Raw genomic sequence first — 23,285 nt, forward strand, 5'->3', positions numbered from 1 at the left:
TTATTTTGCAGGGGTCCTCTGAGGACCCTCTCCTGCAGGGGAGCTCTCCTAAGGTGCAGAAAACAACTTGGAAGGACAGGCGGGCGGTGCTCAAATCACAGAAGCCCGGGCTTCCAGGCTGGCAGCCCGGGTGGGGGAGGGGACCAGCTGGTGGGCGAAGCCGGTTTATCGATGCTGATGCTGCCGAGAGCCCTGGGGAAATCAAGGTGAAAGGCAGCAGTCCTGCTCAGGAGGAGGCCCACCCCTGTGTATCAATCAGAGGGGCTGAGACAGGGTGGAAAGCTGCTCGGGCCGTCTGCCAGGGGCCAAGATGAAGACGGAGACCCACAACAACCACCAGGGCCCCCTGTGGCCCCAAGTAAGGCCCTAACCTCTGCCTCGGGCACTGTGGGTAGTCACAGAATCAGCTTTTCCAGCCTAGTCCTAATTCTGAATGTCTGAGCTTGGTCTTAGAAAATACGGTCACTGGAGCCGTAAGGGCTGGCTGGTAGAAATCCTCTGCTCTTGGCATCGCGTCAGGTACCAGGTGGTGGAGGAACAGGTGTACTCAAGTGGTCTTGGCCCAGGTGGGGGAGGCCACTGGCCCCCCAGGGGGCCTCTTTCACCCTCTTGTAGGCCTGTCAGCCTGTCAACCAGGGCCCAGTGGGGCGGGGAAAGATGCAGAGATGCCCCAGGAGGACGGAGCAGGCAGGGAATGACTAGAGGGGGACACAGAGAGGGAACTCGAGGGAAGAGAGGCTCCAAGCCGCCATCCACTCTCGAGGTCAGGCAGCTAAAGAGGTGACCCAGGGCTATCAAAGCAGGGAAGAGGGGAGGGTCAACCCCTCCCCACCCGGCTGCCCTGGCAGAGGAGCAGGCCTGGCACCCCACCTGCTCTGCCCAGTGCCGAGGCCATCTGAGCAGAGAAGATGTCAAAGAGAAAACCCCCAAATCGGATTGAGGCTCCTGCTCCCCCTTAATGAGGTTCATTATCAGCGGCTCTGATCCTTGTAAAACCCAGCAGGCCGGATTAGGGGCAGCCTCTCTAATCTGGCTGACTCCTCCCTGCTGGGCAGCCAGTCCAGGCCGGCTCTCACAAACAAGCCCTCTCTCCTGCCTCCAGGGAGAGCGGAGATGTAGGCCACCTGGCTGAGGAGGGTCAGGCAGGTGTAAGCCAAGGTTCCTGGAGCAGGACTGAGCAGGGCTCCCTAGCAGGGTGGGGGGAGGAGGAGGTGGCATTGAGGGGCTCCGGACACAGAGGGCTCTGTGGGCAGTGGGGGATGGCCCATCCAGGAGTGAGGGGCTGTGACAAGGCCCCTTGATCCCCCCTGAGGTGACTGGATCCCAGATGAGGCTGGGTTCTGCATATTCTATTCAGACCTGGATGGGCTTCCCTGGGTGGCTCAGTGGTAAAGAATGTGTCTGCCAATGCAGGAGACAAGGGTTCGATCCCTGGGGTCAGGAAGATGCCCTGGAGGAGGAAATGGCAACCCACTTCAGTGCCCGGGAAATCCCGTGGACAGAGGAGAGACTGATGGGCCACAGTCCATGGGGGTCACAAGAGTTGGACACGATTGAACGACTAAACAACAACAGCAGCAATCCAGACCTGGACGCTAGTAGCAAGTTAAAGAACACACCGGTGCTTGCCTTAACAAAATAATTTATTCCACAGCCCCCGCTAACAGTGGAGGGGAGTGGGAATCGAGCCTGCGGACAGCGTCACCCTCCCCTCTGACCCTTTTAACCTCTACACGATGGGAGGTGACCCTCAGGAGGGACAGCACTCTCCTCGCTCCAGCTCCCCCCCACAGTCATAGATTAGCATCTGTTTTGGAGACTAAAATAAAAAGACAGAAGACCCAGATTGGAGAGGTGGGTTGAGCCTGATGCAGAAAGCACATTCAGAGCAAAGGCTTCACTGGCCCTCTCACAGCTAAGGCACTAGAGACCCAGACATCCCTCCATAAACCCCACACCCCAGCCCAGTACCGTCACACCCCGGCTCCAGCCTGTGTTCCTCCTGTACCCAAGGTTTGGGAAAGGAGCCAGCCAGAGACTCTCCTCCCAAAGACCTCACCTGGGAGACCAACATGACTTCCAGAAGCTTCCAGGGCCCCTTCCAAAGCCAAACCCCACCCGGGGGTCGGGGCGGGGGGCGGGTCTGAGGGGCTGGAGGATGGGCAGGCACAGTGGGCCATAGGCAGTCCTTCCTTCTCTGGCACAAAGGGCTGTTTGTAGCAGGACGGACGGAGTCCTGGGAAGCAGGGAGGGGGTCCACTCCAGTCCCGGGGCCCCTCCTCCGGAGAGGGGAAACCTTGGACACTGCAGCCTCATTGGCCCCAGTTTAGGGCCAACGCCAAGCGGGAAACACTGAAGCTTCGGGGAGAATGAGGCAGGACTTCAAATAAGCTGAAAAAGAGGAATTTGGTGCTAAGAGGCTGGGGACGGAGCCTCCCGACCCCGCTGCCCAAGGCTGCCCTTGCCTGTGCTGACAGATGAACCCGGGCCCTGTGCACATCTCCCTGTCGATGGATCATCCCTTTCCAGAAGCCCCGGGGAGGTTTCACTGCAGCAACTGGTTTTGCTGGGTGTCCCTGGACAAGGAGAAAGGTGAGGGGGGCAGAAGGGGCTGGAAGAGCCCGTGGACGGCAGCTTCCTATCCTGCCCCACTCCCGGGTTGGACAGTTCAGGCGGCAGGGAGGCTGGCATAGCCCTTCAGAGCCTTTATCCTGGCCCGGAAGTAGGTGTACACGGCCAGCAGGCCCATGAAGGACAGGGAGTAGAGCCCCACGCAGAGGCTAATGTCCAGGTGGGAGAAGTTCCCGCCCAGCACCTGCAGCCACTGGCCCTGGCCCTGCCCGGCCCCAGCCTCAGGCTCCCTGTCAGGGATGCCCGCCAGCTGCTGGGAGCCGTGGCCCACTCGCCCCAGCTCTGAAGGGCCTCCGGGGAGGTTCCTTCCAGCCAGGAACTCGGCCAACAGCACGGCTCCTGTGTCTCTCCTGCTCAAATGCTGCTCCCCCTCTGGCTGCTCCGACTTATCCCTGTGAAGCTCCACTACTTGCTCAGGAGCTCCCGGGTCCGGCTCATCTGTGGCCGCACCGAGGCCAGCCTGCATCTTGGGGTGGTTTGCCCCAAGTCCAGCCACTAGCATGGTGGCTCCAGGGGCCTTTATCCCTGAGCCCACGGGGATCTCAGCCTTCTCAGGGGCCAGGGTAAAATTTCTGGTTGCCAGCTCCAGCTCCACCTGTTTGGGGATGACTGTCATCCTCTGTGCACCCCTCCGGGGGCCCGGCCCAGCTGAAGGAAGGTCTAGGATGATGTTGCTTGGGGAGAAGTGGGTCTTCAAGAAGTTGAGGGTGTTGTCCAGGTCCCACACGGGAGTGCCCCGGAGTTCATTGTGGCAGGCGGAACAGAGCTCGCGGGGCGGCCACTGCACCTTGGGGAACTGGGGGTCCTCACTGGGGGCACCTGGGAATAGAAGCACACACATAGGCTGTCTGTGACATGCTGGACACCCGGAAACCCAGATCTCACCCTTCCATTCACGATGCCAGCTCCCTCATCAGCACAAAGGGGGCATCGCTGCCCCGGGAAAGGATGTGCATGCGAGAGGGCAGATAACAGACCTGGCACAGGGCCTGGCCCACAGCACAGCCAACAGTAGTGCCTGTCTGGACAAGGAGGTTCCTCCCCACCCCCGCCCCCAGGACTCCAGTTTCTCCCCCAGCTACTTCCCCGTGTTAACCCACTGTCTCTGTCACCTTCACTGCTGGTTTGTACCCCGGGACCAGACATAGGAAAGGGCGAGAAGACTCAGAAAGATCTGTCTGGCAGGCTTTGTCTGGCAGTCCATTAGCATTAACCCTCTTTGCATTTTTTCTGAAAGTTCCCAAGTTTTACAGGAGTAAAGATACATTCTTTTTGTAATGTTTTTAAAGCAAGAGTTCAAGGCACAGGGTAGTTTCCCCGGCTTCTCCTGCACCCCCTGCAGCCCTCTGGGGTAGGTAGCGGGTAGTGGAATTTCTGAGCTTCCTTGGTAATCAGCTGGTAAAGAATCTGCCTGCAATGCAGGAGAGCCCAGTTCAATTCCTGGGTCAGGAAGATCCCCTGGAGAAGGGATAGGCTACCTACTCCAGTATTCTTGGGCTTCCCTGGTGGCTCAGATGGTAAAGAATCTGCTCGCAATGCGGGAGACCTGGGTTTGATCCCTGGGTTGGGAAGATCCCCTGGAGGAGGGCATGGCAACCCACTCCAGTATTCCTGCCTGGAGAATCCCCATGGACAGAGGAGCCTGGCGGACTACAGTCCATGGGGTTGCAAAGGAGTCAGACACAACTGAGCGACTCAACACAGCACAGTGGAATTTCCTCCTCAGGTGGGTCCCAAGGGCTGGGCGCCTGGATGGAGGAAAGGACACTTGGAAGAGAGACAGGATGTTGCCCTTCCTACCAGGCCACTGGGGCCCCAAGCGGGGCCAGCTCTGTGGGCAGAGCCCCAGGCTGAGCCCCAGAGGGCCTACCACCAGCCCCTTCCCCAGTGTCACCTGGGGAATCGTAATCAACCCATCTCTCCTGGAGGAGGCACCTCTCCTGAAGGGTCTGGGCAGAATAAAGCAGCAGCAGCAAGTGATGTAAAAATCAAACGGGTTATTTTGGGGGAGGGAGCAACATGGAGATTCCAAGGGTTCAGTGAGAAGTGATAGTGAGCAGACCTTGCAAAGTGAGCACTCCATTTGCACCTGCTCATTATTGCTACTGGCTGATCTGAAAGGGCAGTCCTAGAGTGAGTAAGGGCACTGGCTTCCTGGACCTCCAGCAGCAGCTGGGCCCCCAGGGAAGCCTGCAGGTCACACGAGGCTGGAGGCTCAGATGAGCATTTGGCGGCAGGGGCGGGGCAGGGGCAGGGAGAGAAGGGGTGGGAGGAGAGATGGCACGTGTCTTCTTTTGAGGTCCACTGGAAGGCCCCAGGAGACGCAGACAAGGGCAGCCGCCTGCACCACCACCTGCTCCACAGGCTCCTTTAACCTCAGCCTGCCCCGGGCCTTATCCTCCGCTTCCACCCCTGGGAGGTCTGTCCCAGCCAATTGAGCTTCCCCTTTCCCCGTAGAGCAGCCCAGGCTTCCATCCACAGATGGCTGCCGGTCACCCCTGGAGTTTAATGCTTTTGTCTGTGGGACCCATCAAACTCCTTAACACGGGGGAATAGAAAACACTGTAAACGAGGGAAACGCAGAAGACAAGGCCTTCTCCTATGAGAATGGGTTCTTGGCTTCCAGGAAGGTTTTTCTTCCGAAGCATGTTTTATCATTAGACCCTTCCCAGGGGGGTGGAAAAACCCAGGTCTTTTCTCTTTACTGGTTTGAGAAAGGGATCAATAGCCAGAAAGCTGAAGGGAGCCAGGAAAAGGGACCCCAGCAGCAGGCCAGAGGGAGTGGCCATGGTGTTGGGCAGAAAAAGAGCAATGGCATTGGAGGCCCAGAATCTCAGGGTGCCGAAACCTCAGTCTCCTCATCTAGAAAATAGGCCTAGTGATGCTGGCATCCATCAGCAGGGCTGGGAGCGCCCGTGAAGGGGCTCCGAGTGTTAAGCAGCACCGTGACACATGGAGTGTTACCTAGGGGGACAGTCAGGGTCCCGTCTCCTGCCTCTGGTCCAAGACTCCCAAGTTCCCCCACCTCACCCTCCCTCTGCAGGAGACTCTGGCCTTGGAGGTGGCCCTTCCTTACCTGCAAGGCGAGCATTGACCTTGTTGTGGCTGGACCAGAACCAAAGGACGGCACTGTTCAGACTCCTGACCCGGTGCATGGAGCCAGCAGCCATCTGCTCAAAGTGGCCAGCGCACTCTCGGCAGCCAAAGAAGAAGCGGACGTAGCCCCGGATGGCCTGGAGGACCTCCTGGGCCTTGGCTACAGGGAAGAGGAGACTGTCAGTCACCGGGGACCCTGCAGGTTGCTTGGCCCTGCTGATCCCACCACCATCCCCACCACATGCTCCTCTGCACAGGGCCCACCTGATGCGGGGACTGGTCTCCTTGCCTACTGCCCCTTCTAAGGGTGGTCATGGCTCTAACTCCATCCCCCCCAGACTCTTAAACCTCAGCCTCCCTTGTCTGCCTCTTATCCAGGCCCTCATCACTTACTCACACTTAGGATAAAGTCCAAACTCATTGTCAGGACACTCAGGCTCTTAGAGATGTGGCTGGAGAGTTAGGCAGGGGCTGGAGCACCCACCACCCGACCTGTGGGTCCCTACCCTGCCCCTCCTGCTTCAGGCTTCCTGTCGTGACCTGCCCTCCATTGCATCTCCTCCCTCAAGCACTACACACCCAGAGCCCATCCTGATCCAGCTCTGCACATTCCCTAATTCGTCTCCATCTCTCCCCAGTCCCCTCATGGTCTCCCACTGGGCTCTCTGGACTGGCAACATCACAGGCTCTGAGCCTTTTCTTGCTCCAACAGGGGTTCCTCCCTGAAGATACCACTGCTTCCCCAAACCTGCCCTACTTGAACCGCTTTGTCTTCCACACTCCACACACCTCAGGGCTGGAGGTGGTGGAAGTACCCTCCCTGCTGTTGGTTGCATCCAGACTCTCTCTCCTTCCTGCAGTGAAACCCCCCAGCCCTTTAAAAGCCTGTCTCCTAGTCCCACCCCTCCACCCACGGGGACCTCAGCACCCTGCTCTCTGTCCTGCTCACCACCACTCCCTGGGCCTTTGGTTTGAGCAACTTTGGTGTCCACACCAAGCTGTGCCTTGCCTCTTACCTCCTCAGTTCCCTCAGCTCCTGTGTCCACCCCCATCACCCCTTATGCCTGCCCTCACGCTCTACCTCACCCCTCTCGCCTCCTCCAAGATTTCACTCCTGTCCATATTTTCATTTTCTATGGCATCATCCATTTCCTCCTTGTATGGGCTCCTTCCGACAGGAAAAAAATAACTACAATAAAGAAATTTCTCTCTGACCCGACCCATACCCAATCACTCCCCCAGTACCTCCAACTTCTCCCTGGCTCTTCTCTCTTCAGCCCAAACCACCCAGGCCTTTCTCTCCACTAAACCCCTGAAACAGCTCTTGCCTGCGAGGTCCTCCCCTTGCACCAGCTCCCCCAGCACAGCAGCATCCACTCAGCGGCGTCCTCCCTCTTGAAACTCTTTATGTTGGGGGCCTTCTTGAAATTGCAACAGCGGCTCCTTCTTAGTCTCGTTAGCTGGCCCCTGCTCCTTGAGCAGAGGTCTGGAAGCTGAATGCCCCAGAACTCAGGCCTATTTGCACTCTTCTCTGCCCACTCGCTAATGGACTCATCCAGTCCCCAGGTCTTAACTACCATCTGTGTGCTGACGACCACAAGATTTGTGTCTCTGTCATGGACCTCGCCCCAGAGCTGCAGACTCGCCTGTCTGCATCTCCATTCAGAGATCCCATAGATGCAGACAATTATGTGTGCCCTCTCCCCATCTACTACCACCCTCGAGCCTTCCCATTTCTCGGCTCATAGAACCATCACCCACCTGACGCTCAGGCCCAAGTCCAGGGTCCAACCAAAGTCCTTGATCCTGCACATTCTTTATCCAATCCCTCAATGAGTCATATCAGCTCTGCCTTAAAACACACCCAAATCTGCCCACTTCTTATATGTGCTCACCTAACAACTCTAGCCTGAGCTGCCACCGCCTCTCCTGGACAAGTTCCACAACGTCCTAACTGGCTGCCCCGCTTCCACCTTGCCCTGCTCTAGCCCACCCTCCACCCAGTCATCTCTCTAAAGCATCAATCGTGTGCATCCCTCCCCTGCCAATGGTCTCCGGTAGATTCTCCTAATGCAGGGACTGAAATCCAACTCCCTCCCTCCCCAGGACCTCCAAGTGCCCACTATCTCTCCTGCCGCCCCCTCCTGGCCCCCTTTGGTGCTGCAAACACGCCCCACTTGTCTCCTGCACTTGCTAGTCCCTGACCTGTGTGACAGGCTGAACCTCGTCCTCTAAAATTCTTATGCTCAAGTCCTAAAGCCAGTCCTTCAGAATGTGACTGTATTTGGACACAGCATCTCTAAAAAGGTGATTAAGTGAGAAAGAGGTCACTGGGGTGTATCCTATTGCATATGACTGGTGTCCTTGTAAGAAGGGGACATTTGGGGACACAGCCAGAACACCCACAGGGAGGACCTTGTGATGACCCAGGGAGACGACGGCCATCTACAAAACCAAGGAGAAGCCTCCGTAGAACCCACCCTGCCAACGCCTTCATCATGGACCACCACAGGTTCTGTCTTCCTCACAGACCCACCATCACACCTGAAGTGATCTATCTGTGTGTTTACTGTCTGTCTCCTGCCACTGGAATATTGTCCCCTCGAGGCAGGGATGTCTCACTGCAAGCACCGCTCTACCCCACCCCTAGCGCGGGGCCTGGCTCTTCAGAAATGCTCTGTAAATTGTGGCTGACAGACCAGCTGGCTGCCGCACGCCCGGCCGCTCCTCCAGTTCCCTCTGTCCCCACACAGGCCATCTCCTCGGTCCGGGACTCCCGTCCGTCTTCCCCTTCACTGACCTCCAAGTCCTGCCTTCCCAACAGCGTGGAGCACTCCCTCGCTCCCCCACCCCTGCACATCCTCCTCTCCCCGTTGCCCCTGGGCCCTGGCACATTGCCTGTCAGCCCTGTGCCCACCTGCCTCACAGTCCACTGGGGGCAGGGCACATCTCTCCCACCTTTGCGTCCTCCAGGCTGGGCCACGGAGGGCCTGGTGTGAGCCTGGTCCCTCAGTGAACAGGGACTGAACTGGGTGCCCACCCATTCAGTCGTTTCGTGTGGCTGTGGGGCAGGGTGAGTGATGGAGAGCAGTTGCACGGTTTGGGGACAAAACAGGCTGCAAAGGGGACAAGGTTTCCCCAGCTTCCCCTAGAAAATGATTTTTTCAGGGGGAAACACAGTAAAGTTGTTCAGAGTCCACGTTATTAGCTGCATAAATTGTGAAGAAGATATACATTTTTTTTCTTTACAGGAGTATAAAAAATAGAACCAGATCTCTTTCATGAAGAGTAAAAATACAGCAAACTTGTGGCTTTGAGAAAGCCAGGGCGCAGCCTCACACCCCTGAGTTTGTGAGGCATCACCGTGGGAGCCATGAGCAGGACGGAGTGGCAGGACAGAGTGGCCCCCAGGCCCTCCCTGCTCTGGGTCCACACTGATCATGTGTCAGCAGCTGCAAACGCAGACTCCCCTAAGTTCAGGCCTGCAGCAGGGCGCCAGCAGATGGTGGGAGGGGTGGGCTGAGGCACGGGGCTGCCCGGGCCTCCACTCACCTGTTTCCTGAGAGTGGTCTACGCCTTCCTGAGCTGCCTGCACGGTCAGGAAGTGGAACAGGATCCACAGGGAGCAGGGAAAGCCCCGGAAATGCGGCTCACTCCCCTGGCAGCCCACCCAGTTCACCTTCTCCGCGATCACAGTGCCCTAGGGGACACACAGGCGCGTGAGTGCACGTGCGGAGAAGAAACAGGAGCTGTGCGGCGAGTGAGGAGAGCGGCTTGCAGGAGACTGCAGGTCTGCACGCAGCCCTGACACAAACAGTCCCTTCCTCAGTCTATCACCTCGAGGTGGGCGTTTCCCCTCCCCGGGTGGCATCCATCAAACGAGCGGGAGGGCTGAGAGACTGTGACACAGACCAAGTCATGTCCCTACTCTAGCCTCCACCTCCCCCTCTGTAGAATGAGCGGTTCATCTCTAAGCATCCTTCAGGCTTGACCCCCACCCCCCCCCCCCACGTCTGTGAGGTTCTGCACCTCTGCTGCTGGCTGACGTGCCCACCTGTGCAGACAGCGGGGACAGCAGGAGCCCAGAAGGCGCCCCTGGAGAGAAGCTGTGTTGAGCCCGGCAGGCAACAGAGGGCTGTGGTTAAAAAGCTCTCCCACCAGGGGCGTCTCACAACCAGCTCTAAAGCCCCGCTTAACTACTTACTGGCTGTGTGACCTCAGACACACACACAGTATCTTGACCTCTGCTTCTCCATCTGCCCAATGGGAACAGTATCTGCCTTCCACTAATGTTGTGAAGATTAAGTGAGGTCTGGAGAGACAGAGCTCAACAGACAGTGGTTCACTCATGACCAACGCAAGGACCCAACCAAGATCACGGCCTCCTTCCTAAATACGGATTGGTGAGAAGGTCAGACGGGACAAGGTGGACCCCTACTGCTCCCACAGATATGGAACATGGAGAAGAGCTTCTTTGCCTCCCGGACTCACCTCCTTCCTGCTGTCCAGCGCATTTTTAAAGAAACCATAGGGAATTTTCTTTCTCTGCTGCTTCTTGAGCCAGTTGTTCATGGACTGCAAGAAGTTCTGGACTAAGGGCCGGCCGCGGAAGTACTATGGGAGCGATAAGCAGACAGTGAGAAGCAATTCCCTGGGAGTTCCCCTGGGGAGGGCAGTGGGGGCAGGTGGAAGGGGGCTGAGGTAGTTTTCTGGAATGTTCCAAACGCACCAGAAAAACATCCTGCCTAAGACCCAAATGTGAGGGAAAAAAAACACCCAGATGTGGGCTCCTCACTCACTACCTTTGCCCTGGGACACCTGGGAAGGTGAGGTGGAGGGTTGGGCAGAAGCGCTCAGGGGGGCTGGGCCCTCAAGGCTGCCCCCGACTTCAAGCTGCAGGCTGGGGCCCTGACCCCTGACCACACGCCCACTGGGAGGAAGCCAGAGCACCTGTGTCACTGCCCAGGGTGGCTGGGACCTCTAGACCACACGGGCCTCTGCTCAGGTAATCTTCTGATAGAGCAGCTGATTAGTGAACTGACCAGCTGGGCTGGGCTGGCAAATGGCCTTTCATTTGTATTCCACGGGCTGCCAGTGGCGACCAGGCAGATCAGGGGCCAGAGCCGAGATCCAAATCTTGATGGGAACTCCCCGTGGGCTCTGAGGAGCAGGAAAAGCTACTCTGAAGATAAGTCAACTCAAATCTGATTAGTATCAGCACTTTAAAACCACAAGGACTCCAGGGAGGAAGATGGATGTGTTGTGTGTGTGTGTGTGCGCGCACGCATGAGCACACGCACGGGCATACCCAGGGTGGGGGAAGCAGAGAGGGGGCTGCAATAGCAGAGCAGGTCAGAAAAATCACCAAGGAGGTCAGGAGGACAATATGGAGAAACTTGAGGGACCAGAGCACAGTGAAGCATTTGTAAGAAGATGGAAGCTGGAGACAGGAATGATCCCGAAACAGAAAAACCTGCCAAAGGATCCAGTCCTCTGAGGAAGCCATGGTGTGTTCTTATCAAACCTCCAGGCAGGACACGGTCCCCCAGCAGGAGAAATGGCCAGAAAGAATCCTGTGCCTTGACATGCTGCCTCTCGGTCAGCTCACACCGGCCTCTGGGCTCTCAACACAAATTTACAGCTTCAAGTCAGCATTTCTCACTGACCTTCACCCGCTGTCCTGATTAGGAAAGATGATGCCCTCTAAGGCCGCGGTGTCAGGAGGAAGGATGAATTAAGGGGCTCTGGACCGCAGGGAGTCAGCCTGTGCTGGGAGCAGGGAAACTCTGGTGACCACATGCCACCTAGTGGCCAGTTCTGCCAGCTGCTTCCGTGAGGGAACAGGGAGATCCCTGCTGGACCGCAGGGCAGACCTACAGCCGACACGTCCCCAAGGCTGAGCAGGCGGAGGGAGCTCTATGCCCTCCAGGCTTTCTTCGGTGCCCCAGGCACGTAGTGGGCAAGAGTGACGGTTAGCTCAGACACACGTGTGATGCAACGATGCTAGCACCCACCCATGGAGTTTTACTCTGAGAAATACAGATAAGCTAAAGCACAAAGGAGCACTCTGCAGTCAGACACCCTGTCAGAGCTCAAGGAATGGCATGTTGTGCTCAGTCATGTCCGACTCTGCAACCCCATAGACTGCAGCCCACCAGGCTCCTCTGTCCATGGAATTTTCCAGGCAAGAATACTGGGAGTGGGAGGCCATTTCCCACTCCAGGGGAAACTTCCCAACGCAGAGACCCGAGTCTCTTGCATCTCCTGCTGTGGCAGGCGGATTGTTTACCACTCGTACCACCTGGGAAGCCCCTCAAGGAATGGTAGCTGCTCCCATTACTGCTATTAGGAAGAAGCAACCACACAGGGCAGGGCCAGAAGTCTCTGCAGTGTCAGGGGCTGTGATGCTGGGCTCAGAGGCCCCCGAGCCTGCCCTCTGGCCCACAGCTCCCACCTCCAGTCTGCCTCTGCCCCAGGGCCAGCCCTCTCCGCTCGGAGGGGCATGTCTTCTGGCAGGGAGGACTTCACCCCAAACTCAGTTCCAGCGCTGCTGAAGGCAGAAGCTCAGTGGGCAGCACTTAAGCCTCTGCCTGGTCAGGACTTTCCTGGGTCGACTCCTTTTCCCTCACACAGGGGTGGGGGGGGGTGCAAACCAAAAGCAGCTCTGAGTCCAGCTGAGAGACGCAAGCAGCACTCGGGTGACAGCCCCGCTGGGAGGAGTTCTTCAGAGAGGACTGGGCTGTGGGGTGAGGGGGTGCCTCCCAGCTTCCTGGCTGCCCCTCCTCACGTGTCGAGCAGGAAGACAGCCTACAGAACTACTCCAGGATTCCTCCCCTCTCCTGATTCTCTGGGCCAGCCACCCCGGGCCTCAGCCACTTGAGGACCAAGCGGCTCTCAGGGCTGGTGGGGAATGGCTCTATGATCAGACGGGGCTGAAGAACAGGGGCCCAGTCTGCATGGGACACCTGAGAGGGGCCGAAGGCTGTCTCGGCTGAGACTGGAACGGCATGGTGACACGCACTCGCCACCTCACAGGGTCCTCGGTGTGACCACCCCTGCCTGTCACTAAGCCAAGTGGACCAGGCCAGGTCTGGTGAGGCGGGATGAAGGGCTAGGCAGACAGCAGTTCCCGAGGGAGAGGTGCAGACCACCCCCAGAGGGAGCCCCAGCTGCCCCAGACCTGCGCCAGAAGGAGGGGCTCAGACCTGCCCCCGGGGCGAGGGCGGCTGAGTCAGCAGTCAGCCTTTGAAGGGGACGGAGCCCGCATCTGACTCAGCATCCTGGGCAGCCAGAGCCTTGGGATTTAAGTAGGGCAGCACTGGCAGGGGGCCTGGAGCCACAGAGAAGGGTGAGGGGAGGGAGGAGGCGAGGAGGCGGCAGGTGCAGAGAGAGGAGGCAGCTGGCATCTCATCTTCAGAGACGAGGAAGGAGTGTGGCAGAGAAAGAGCCCAGCTTTAAACCTGGAGAGGGGTGTGTGTGTGTGTGTGTGTGTGTGTGTAAGGAGCACGGCAGAGAAAGGGCCCAGCTCTAAACCTGGAGAGGGGTGTGTGTGTACATATGTGTGTGTGTGTGTGTGTAAGGAGCACAGCAGAGAAAGGGCCCAGCTCTAAACCTGGAGGTGTGTGTGTGTGTGTGTGTGTGTGTGTGTCTGTAAGGAGCACAGCAGAGAAAGGGCCCAGCTCTAAACCTGGAGAGGGGTGTGTGTGTGTGTGTGTGTGTGTGTGTGTGTAAGGAGCACGGCAGAGAAAGGGCCCAGCTCTAAACCTGGAGAGGGGTGTGTGTGTGTGTGTGTGTGTGTGTGTGTGTAAGGAGCACAGCAGAGAAAGGGCCCAGCTCTAAACCTGGAGAGGGGTGTGTGTGTGTGTGTGTGTGTGTGTGTGTAAGGAGCACAGCAGAGAAAGGGCCCAGCTCTAAACCTGGAGGTGTGTGTGTGTATGTTAGTTGCTCAGTAGTATCCGACTCTTTGCAACTCCATGGGCTGTAGCCCACTAGACTCCTCTGTCCATGGGATTTCTCCAGGCAAGAATACTGGAGTGGGTTTCCATTTCCTCCTCCAGGAGATCTTCCCAACCCAGGGGTCGCACCCTGGTCTCTTGCATTGGCAGGCGGATTCTTCACCACCTGAGCCACCAGGGAAGCCAGCTCAGATGAGCTGTGCTGTGTTGAGCTGCTCAGTCGTGTCTATGCGACCCTATGGACTATAGCCTGCCAGGCTCCTCTGTTCATGGGACTCTCCAGGCAAGAATCCTGGAGTGGGTTGCCATTTCCTTCTCCAGGGGACTGAACCTGGAACCTTAGTTCAAACCCTGGCCATGACACCTCCTCCCGGGAGGCCTAAGGCAGGTCACTTGGGTAACCTGCACCTCCCAAGGGGTGTAGTACTCGCCACCCTGAAGTGAGACCGAGAGGATTAAATGCCTGATACACATCAGGTCCTCCGCAAGTAGCAGCTGCACTTACATGGCTACTTACGAGGAGGAGCCATGCTGGCAGGAGACCACAGAGGGATGAGGAAGGCATGGCTAAGGCCAGGGAGCTACCTCTGACTCTGAGCCTGAGAGGGGAAAGTAGAGACTCAGAGAAGCCTTCATTCCTTCACTGCGGGGTCCACGGCTTCTCGTTTCCCACTGATCACGACAGGGAGTGAAAGGCCACAGTCCAGGCTCGGCCTGAGGTGGAGGACTCAGGCAGGCAGATGTGCGCAAATGGGAATATCCCCCGGGCATCCGGCCCCATGTCCCACCCACCTCCCTGCACAGGGGAAGGGGGTTGTCCCGTGGGGTTGGGGGGCGTGTGACTGGGACGGCTGGTGGGTCCAAAGATCCTAACCCAACCATGAGCTCCAGAGGGAGGGGCTGGGCTGACTCCTCCAGGCGGGCATAGCACGGGCCTGCAGGGATGCACATGGGCCCCGAGTGGAGCTGCTGAATGAGGGGCCCCAGGGCCCCGCTCACCTGGGCCAGCACTGCCATGAACTTTTTCAGGGCTATCAGGCGCTGCCCCTCCAGGACGGAGAACTTGCCCACTTCTATCCGGAGGATGTAGTGCAGTGCGGATTCCAGGTCAGCCATGTAGATCTTGGAGCTGAGGACCCAGAGGGAGCCAGGGAGAGAAAGGGGTGATAACCCTGGGGCAGGCAGGAGGAGGAGCACCCAGGGCCAGAGGGAGGGAAGAGGAGGCACTCCCGATGGTCAGAGTCCTACACACTCGCGTTTGGCTCTGCCAGTAACTAGCTATGTGACCCTGGGTGGATTACTTAATGTCTCTGAGCCTCAAAGCCTCATCTGTAAGATGGGGATAGTAACAACTTGCTCACAGGTAGGCTGCTGAGAGGATTAAACAAAAGCACACGTACAAAAACCTCGGTAGCTCCTGGCACAGGGTGGGGTCTTCCCTCTGCAGGCCCACGCCCCGCCCCTCCTAGCACTCACAGAAGACCACGAGAAGGCTGAGCTTCATGCTCTGATCCGAACAAAGACTCCAAGGGGCAGACGAGTCGACCCACCGGGGCACCCACACAACATGGCTCTGGAGAAGCCGGGCCCTCTGAAAGACCCTGGGTTTGGCTGCCTGCCAAGGATGAGACTGGGGTTTTGGAAATGGGGAAGTGGGGTTTCCAGTTATTTTGATTGCTGTTCTTGCAGCTTCCAGACCATGGGCATCAGGTGGGGATCCATCTCACACCTCTTGGGCTGACCCCAGCCCTGGGAGAAGGGTTGCAGGCTCCACGCTGGCTGCTTCACCCTGTGCCCATCACTGCTCTCGTGGGATCTGGGCCCAGGGCCCTGAAGGACGGGCTGCTTCTTTACCCTTGCCTCCTAACCCTTGGGTTCTGGTCTCGTTCTATGGTGGGCTAGCCCTGGGAGCTTGGGCAACTCAACCCACCTCTCCAGCCACAGTGATCTCACAGGTAAAATGAACTTTTGCCCCACCTGCCTCCCAGGGTGGTGGGGAACCAGCAAGATCAGCTGATGGGTGGGCACTCTGGCCACCTGCGCTTTACCCTCCTGCCCAAGTCCCCTCTCTCTGCTCCCTTTCTCTGTCCTGGGGTCTCAGTTTCCTTCTCCGTTCCTGTGTTCTGCATCAAGGAGTGGCCCCCGACTAAAGGAGTTAATGGACAGAAGCACTGAGCAGAGCCCAGCACATGTGGCTAGAAGTGCCAGCCATCCCAGCAATCTGAATAATCAGAAGAATTACAATTTGAATAATTATAATGATCACACTCACTTTCTCTTTCCTACTCACCTGATTTACTAAATAACTCTCCATTAGCACTTTCCATCCTTAGAGTCCCTCATGATGGGATGCAAAATCCTTCCTGGAGTCTGATGACCCCACTCCCACTTCTCCTGTGCAGCCCCCTACAGGAGGCTACCCTTTGGATTCAGCTCTGAGCCTCCTGCTCAGCCATTTCCACATGGTACACTCCTGGGGGCCAGAGCAGGAGTCCACAGCCCTATCTCCCTGCCGTACAGGCAGAAATTCTACCCCCAGGGCGGACCTGAAGAGGCTGAGAGAGAAGAACAGCTTCCTTGTGCTTACAGCTGTGCACAAAGATACTGACTATACTGAAGAAAAGTAGTGAGCTCCTCGACCCCAGAGGCATTCAAGTGAGGTCAGGTGCCTTCCTAGAAGGGATGCTGTGAAAGGACTGTAATCTCTGGGCAGGGACCATATCTGCCCTGCACAATCAGTATTCCTGGTGCCTAGCACATAGCAGGCACTCAAAAATCTGTACTGGAGAAGTAATTGCTTGGGTGGGAAGTTGTTTTGGAGGCTGCATAGCATCCTCCCAAGCTGATTCTACTTGGTCTTGAATAGAGTTAAGCTTAAGGAATGCGGAAAGTATTCCTTACGGAATGCATCAGAAAGTATGCATTCCATCATGAAGAATGCAGTCATCAGATGCTGCTGCCCCAGCAGAAAGACTCTGCCAGCAGCCCAGGTCCCCCTAAGGCCAAGGCCAGCCCTCTGGAGTCACGCTTGTGACAAGGAACAGTGTGTGGAAGGAAGGGGTGGGCCTGGGGTGCTGTGATCCAAGGAGAAGGTGGAGAGGGGAAGGGATGAGGCGAGGTCTTACCGATCTGCAATTTTCCACACGGTGGGAGCTACCGCGCTGGTGGTGGCTGGCGCAGCTGTGGTCTGGACAGCCCCCCTGGTGCTCCCGGAAAACTTCCGCAGGTAAGTGGTGTAGAAAGACCTGGATTCTGTAAGCCTGTGAGGGAAGGGAATCACCGGAGAGAGGCAGTGAGCGCAGAGGAGTGAGACCCCAGAGCTAACTCAGGACAAGACAGAAGGCTGGTGACTCCCCTGATGAAAATGTTTATTAAGAAATACCTGAGTGCATGAGACAAGTGCTCAGGCCTGGTGCACTGGGAAGACCCAGAGGGATCGGGTGGAGAGGGAGGTGGGAGGGGGGACCGGGATGGGGAATACATGTAAATCCATGGCTAATTCATTTCAATGTATGACAAAAACCACTGCAATGATGTAAAGTAATTAGCCTCCAACTAATAAAAATAAATGGAAAAAAAAAAGGGTAAAAAAAAATAAAGTCTTTTCAAACTGTAAAAAAAAAAAAAAGAAAGAAAAAGAAATACCTGAACTTGGTTTGATCTTATCCTCAGTGAGGTCAAAAGCAAGGCACCCCCGCCTCACGTTAACCTTTCTATTCACTGGCCATGCTGTGCTAAGTCTGCTTAACACCAGTCTGAAGCCAAAATTCCACTTGGGAAAGAGGCTGGGCCTGTGAATTCCTAGACCTGCCCCAGAGAGGTGGGGGTGGGGGACAGGGCACTTTCAGAGCCGGTGGGGCTTCTGGGGAGAGTGCTACTTCTGGCTGCAGACGGGATGGTGGGTCTGATGATCCTCCCCAGAGACCAAAGATACAGAGGGGCGTGTGTGGCCTCAAGGAAGTGCAGAAGCTGGCTCCAAGGTACCAGAGGCGACATTACGCCCCAAGGAGGTCAACGGAAGTTTGAGACTTGACTTTGAAAAAAAATCACAGCCACAACCCGTCAAACCACTGAAATTCTCGTCTCTTCCAATCCTTTTGATTTCCCTGTCTCTTCTCATAAAGAGGAGTCCTGAGGGGCGGGTGACGCCTCCTGGTTGGGGCCACTGGAGGGAAGGACGTGAAGCCCAGCCATGTGATGGGACTCCCCGGGGGAGCCAGCATCAAGAAACATTGCTTTCCACTCCACTGTCCCAGCCCGATGTTGATCAATGAGCAGATGGCTCGGAAGCAGCATCGTCACAAACCATTTTCCCCTTCAACAACTCCAAGAGCGGAAACAATGCCTCCGCTCCCATCCTGCCTCCTCTCCGGCCGCGCTCCTGACGAGCCCTGGCCCCATGCTGCCGGGTGACCGGGAGGACCAGGGGCCACACTGCCCGGCCCCAGAGCGGGATGGCACGGATGGCCCCGAGAAGCGGCTCACTGGACATCTCGGGCCGGCCTCGGTCTCCCTGGCCCTCGGGCTCCTGCCTGCGGGGCCGGGCGGACATCAATCATCTGCCCGGGGAGGGCACCGAGGCACCATCTGGTGCCATTTAACAGGCCATTCAGCAGCGGGAGCCTGACAGAGGGGCTGCGGCTGGCCTGATTGTTTTCTCTTGGCATTTTGGAACTGACTATTGTCTGGCTCCTAATGAACTTTTCTGCAATTAGAAAACCAAAGGGAGGGAGGGTCAGGCATAGCTGAGTGCTTGCCAGGCCCGCAGCCTGCCAAGGAGTCTGTCTGGGAAGAGAGGAGGGTGGGGAATAGGGCCAGGGCTGCGGTGGGGTTGGTGCAGAAGCACTGGCGCTGGCTGGGTGCTGAGTGCACTAGGGACCTGGGCCTGGACTGCTGAGCTGGGGGGCGGAGGTGTGTGTGCAGCGCCCTTGGCCCCGACTTCAGGCTGTAGACCCCCCTACCCTGCCATAGGCAGACATCTGCACCTCCTGCAGAGGGTGCTCCCTGCTTGCCCAGGGACTCCTCAGGAGACTTGCAAGACAAAGAACTCATCAGCCCCTGTGAAAGGCTGGCGGCCTCTCCAGGCAGGAAGAAAGGAGAAACACAGGGACGGATGGGGGAGACGGGTGGAGAGACACTCACGCAGGGACCCGGGAGAAGGAGCCGTTCCGAGACAGCAGGTAGCAAGATGGGAAGCTGGTGACACCAAACTTGTTCACTACATCACGCTCCGTGTTCAGGACCCTGCGCACCACTATGCCCTGGTGCTGCGACAGGTCCAACGTCACCTGCAGAGACAGGGGGACATCAGGGCGGGGCGGCCACTGGGCAGAGGGAGCCCTGGGCATGCACCTGGGTGACAGCTGTGCTCCAGCCAGACTCTCAACCTTCCCAAGAGTAGGCTTTCGTGATGAGTGACAGCCACCAACCACATCCAACCCACAGCAAGGCGTGCAAACACTGCCGCCTCGGAACTGTGCAGACCACACATCTCGAATCTTTGAGAACAATCCCAATTTAATGTAAATTTCTTTCCAACGAATTACAAAAGGCATAATAAAATGTGGTTTCATTTTTATATTTGTAAGACTTTCTATCTATGTCCCAAATCAGAAAAGCACTGAGACACATGGTTTTATTTTTAGAAAGAGTTAAGAAGAAGAACCCGCCTGCCAATGCAGGAGATGTAAGAGACGCAGGTCCGATCCCTGGGTTGGGAAGATCTCCTGGAGGAGGAAATGGCAACCCACTCCAGTACTAATGCCTGGAGAATCCCATGGGTAGAGAAGCCTATGGTCCATAGGGTCACAAAGAGTCGGACACGACTGAATTGACTTAGCACTAGCATTAAGAAGGAGAAATATAATATTAGGTAGTATTTGAGTATGTATTATGTTTTATATATAGATTGCTTCATTTAATCTTTAAAAATAACATAAACTATGATATAGGAACAACTGCTAGGAGACTAAGCCAGGTGGCACAGAATACCATGGCTGCTTGGGTTTAAATCCTGGCCCGATCAGACTAAATCTCTCCCAGACTCAATTTCCTTACTTGCAAAACTGTAATAATACCCCCCTCCAAGAGCTGTTAAGAAGACTGAATGCTTCTAATAAGGACTAGTAAATAGTACATATGTTAAGTATCTGTTTAAAAAATCAAACTCCTATGTACAGTAGAGGCAGAAGCTGAAGCTCAGCAGTGAGATCACGTGATCAGATCACACAGCTAGCAAGTGCCTGAGCTGGGCTAGAAATCCCAAGTCAATCTGCCTCCAGAGCCAGGGCTCTTGGCCAGTGTGTCCTCCTGCCTCTCAAACCACCCATCCCTGAGCGCCTCTGCATGAACATGAGACCCGTGCTCCTGCTTATTAGAGGGATGGAGGGAGTATAGTGGGGAGAGCTAGTCCAGTGAACATTCATCTATCATCTCTACAGGCATGACCCCAGGTGTGGAAGGGGACCCCAGAAGGGCCAGGCATCCTTCAGCAAAGTTCCCTGCTCCTCCCACCTCCATGCTTTCCGTCTCAAGGCTGAGAGGTCTGAAGACAGCTCAGGGTGCTCTACTGTGGTTGGTGAGTTTCAGGAGGAAAACCATCCAGAGCCAACAGTGGTGTTTAATTTCATCCCCTCTCTCCTTATCTCCTTGCACTGCCTTGGAACATCTCCTGGGCACTGGCCTGTCCCACCTCTACACCTGGAAAAAGCCCAGGGGCCTGAGAAGTCCATGATGCAGTGACAGAACAGTGGGCTGTATACATCAGGCTGGGGATGGATCTTTATAAAATTCATACTCTTTGCCAGCTACTCATCTGTGTTCTTCTCCTATGCTGTCTCACTTGCTGTTCCCAACCACTCTCTGACAAAAGGTAATTATCACCACTTCAAAGACAGGGAAATGAGATCAGAAAAGTTGAGTAACATGATCACAGCCGTATCACATAAGTCAGGGGTCCCCAGCCTCCAGGCTGCAGACTGGTGCCTCTTGTCAGATCAGCAGTAGCATTAGATTAGAAATAAAGTGCACAATAAGTGAAATGTGTTTGAATCATTCTGAAACTATCCCCTCCCTTCATGGAAAATGGAAAATGTTTTCCACAAAACCAGTCCCTGGTGCCAAAAAGGTTGAGGACCTCTGATCATAAATGTTGGAGTGGAGATTCCAACCAGCCTGACTTTGGTATCTGCTTCACCTGGGAAGGGACCCCAGGTCCTCAAGAGGGACTAGATGCTCTTTGAGGTTCTCTCCCCCCAATTTGTTACTCCACTTCTTTGGAGGCAGGGTAGCATAGGAACAATATGAGCTTTGGAGGTAGACAGACCTGGTTTGAAGTCCTGCTCTACCAACTCACTGGCTGTGTGATTTTCGGCCTGTTATTTGACCATCTTTGTTAATTAGAAAAATTAGCAACTAAGTGTGTCAGCAATATAGCAAGGCTTAATAAACAGAAAGTGTTATCATTTTCATTTTCCATGCATATGTGCATGCTCAGTCGTGTCCAACTCCTTGCGATCCTATGGACTGTAGCCCTCCAGGCTCCTCAGTCCATAGGATTTCTCAGGCAAAAATACTGGAGTGGTTGCCACTTTCTCCTCCAGGGGATCTTCTGAACCCAGGGATCGAACTCGAGTCTCCTGAATCACCAGCATTGGCAGGCAGATTCTTTACCACTGAGCCATCTGGGAAGCCCTCAGTTTCCAAGAGGAAGATCAAAACAGACAAAAAAGCTTTAAACAGAAAGGTCCAGCTCCTACACTCCCCTGCTTCCGCCAGCAGGGGGAAGGCCAGTGCTGGGCTAAGACATGCACAGGATCAGCCCTGCTCTTGAACTCATTAGACTCTGTCTCCCAATGTCTATCCAGGAGATGCAGGAACCCTGCAGGCAGCTCACCTCTCTACCCAGGTAGGAGCCTTCCTTTTCAAAGATCAGGGCCAGGTACTCTTCATTGTTTCTTGCAAAGAATCCAGTAATCTCCTCCAGCCTGCAAGAGACACCGCTGGCAGTCACTCTTTCTGTGGTGAGAATAAAGCAAAACTGCTGGTGACAGCCAGAGTCTTGGCAGACACAGTACTGTGGGGACCGCCACACACATCTGCTGTTTTCACACAAGGCTTTGCAGAAGTCTCCATACCAGCCTTCCAGCAGGAGCAAACCAAACATTGATTCTCAAAAGATTCTCTCTGTTACCTAAACCTAAACTAATGGCTGGTTCATTTCACCAAGTTATTTGGGTTGTTTTTGCAGAGTCAGGAGTGAGTATGAGCAGTCTAGGGAGGAGACCTGGGGAGGCGAGCTTTGAGACCAGTTATTTCTGTGCTCTGGCCCAGGGTACGGCTCAGACTTAGAACTGCAGTTTTTATTGGTCCCCTAAGAGACTGGTGTTTATTAGCTATCAGACACAAGTCTTAGTCTGTGCCAAGTCACTACCAACTGGGAGATTTGCTTTTTCCTCTCCTGTAGCAGGCATAAAAGAGGAATTAAAAAATCAGAAAGTCCTGGGTGCAGGAAATCTTAGAAGCCATTTAACCTTATCATAAGATTTTTAACCTCCTCATTTTAAGACAAGGAAACTAAGGTCCCAGGAAAAATGTGGAAATTATAAGTCAAATTTTATTATTCCCCCCAAAATCAAAGGAATTAAGATATAAAGTGTTTTTAAAATGCAGAGTTTCAACAGAAAACAATTACATAATACAAAAATAATCTGTGTCCTCATTTCAATTAAAAAGCAGAACCTCCTCAGACACATAACAGGACATGATGGCCTCTACTTTTATCCTCAAACTGATGATCTGTTTCCCTTCTCTGGATCCAAGGACACAACAGCTGGTTACCTCCAAACTGAAGGTGCAACTTGGGACCAATGGATTCCAGCCTAGTGACGGTAAAAACGACATGCCAGAGACGTGGGGGCCAGAGTGTACCCCAGTGGGTGGATGGATGCTGACAGCTGCTGAGGTGGTAGCAGGCGTCCCCCAGGCTGGCAGAAGAGCAGGCCCTGCAGGCTGCTGTCCACACAGCCCATCCCCACCCCATTCATCCCCTCTCACACTTCTGGAGGAGGCAGCCCACCTTCCATCACACGTCTCTGCCTCCTCCCTAACACTCTTTAGAAGGGTCACTTTGAGAGAGGCTGGCAGGTTTACCCAGCTGATTCTTTTGAGATCCCTCTGGGCTGGAAAGGCACCATGAGGGAAGTATGGGTATGGGAAAGGGAGACATAGAGACACAGTCATTGAGAAATGTCAGAAGTGAGGAGCAGGGTATACAGGCTGGCCTGGGTGTTTCCTGCAGAGAGGGGGTCTGCTTATGGAACCCCCGAACTGCACCAAGACCAGATATTCAGTCCAGGGTCTCTGGGAGGCTCTCTGGGAGGATGAAGAATTGGGAAAGAGGATAAAAGAATCATTGTGACTTGGATTCAACAGCCACTGACGCTTGGAAACACAATCTCTCCGCAGGGCCTCAGCTTTCAAGACACCAGCACACACACTTAGGCTGCGCTAAGCCTGTGTCTGCCTCCTGAGGCCCTCTCGGCCCCCGGAACCTTCACTGTGTCCCACAGCTGGGCACCTCCAGCAGTCCTGGCTGGTCCTTGC

At 55.5% G+C, this 23,285-nt stretch overlaps 1 protein-coding gene across 2 annotated transcripts in view; it reads right to left on the reverse strand.

The window, feature by feature from the left end:
* Positions 1 to 1,625: 1,625 nt before the first annotated feature.
* The window catches only part of QSOX1 (quiescin sulfhydryl oxidase 1), a 40,891-nt gene continuing 19,231 nt past the window's right edge, over positions 1,626 to 23,285 (reverse strand). The window contains exons 5-13 of one of the 2 annotated variants that reach the window (XM_070473982.1): positions 21,577 to 21,667; positions 18,825 to 18,970; positions 16,808 to 16,942; positions 14,682 to 14,811; positions 10,219 to 10,341; positions 9,280 to 9,427; positions 5,708 to 5,887; positions 3,227 to 3,450; positions 1,626 to 2,391 (exon numbers count right to left, since the gene is read on the reverse strand). In XM_070473982.1, the coding sequence (XP_070330083.1) occupies positions 2,383 to 2,391; positions 3,227 to 3,450; positions 5,708 to 5,887; positions 9,280 to 9,427; positions 10,219 to 10,341; positions 14,682 to 14,811; positions 16,808 to 16,942; positions 18,825 to 18,970; positions 21,577 to 21,667 (1,186 nt within the window). In that variant the 3' untranslated portion in view covers positions 1,626 to 2,382. The other variant, XM_020868836.2, reaches the window with a different exon arrangement.

This window comes from Odocoileus virginianus, chromosome 11 (genome assembly GCF_023699985.2).
Source record: "Odocoileus virginianus isolate 20LAN1187 ecotype Illinois chromosome 11, Ovbor_1.2, whole genome shotgun sequence".
Classification (NCBI taxonomy): Eukaryota; Metazoa; Chordata; class Mammalia; order Artiodactyla; family Cervidae; genus Odocoileus; species Odocoileus virginianus.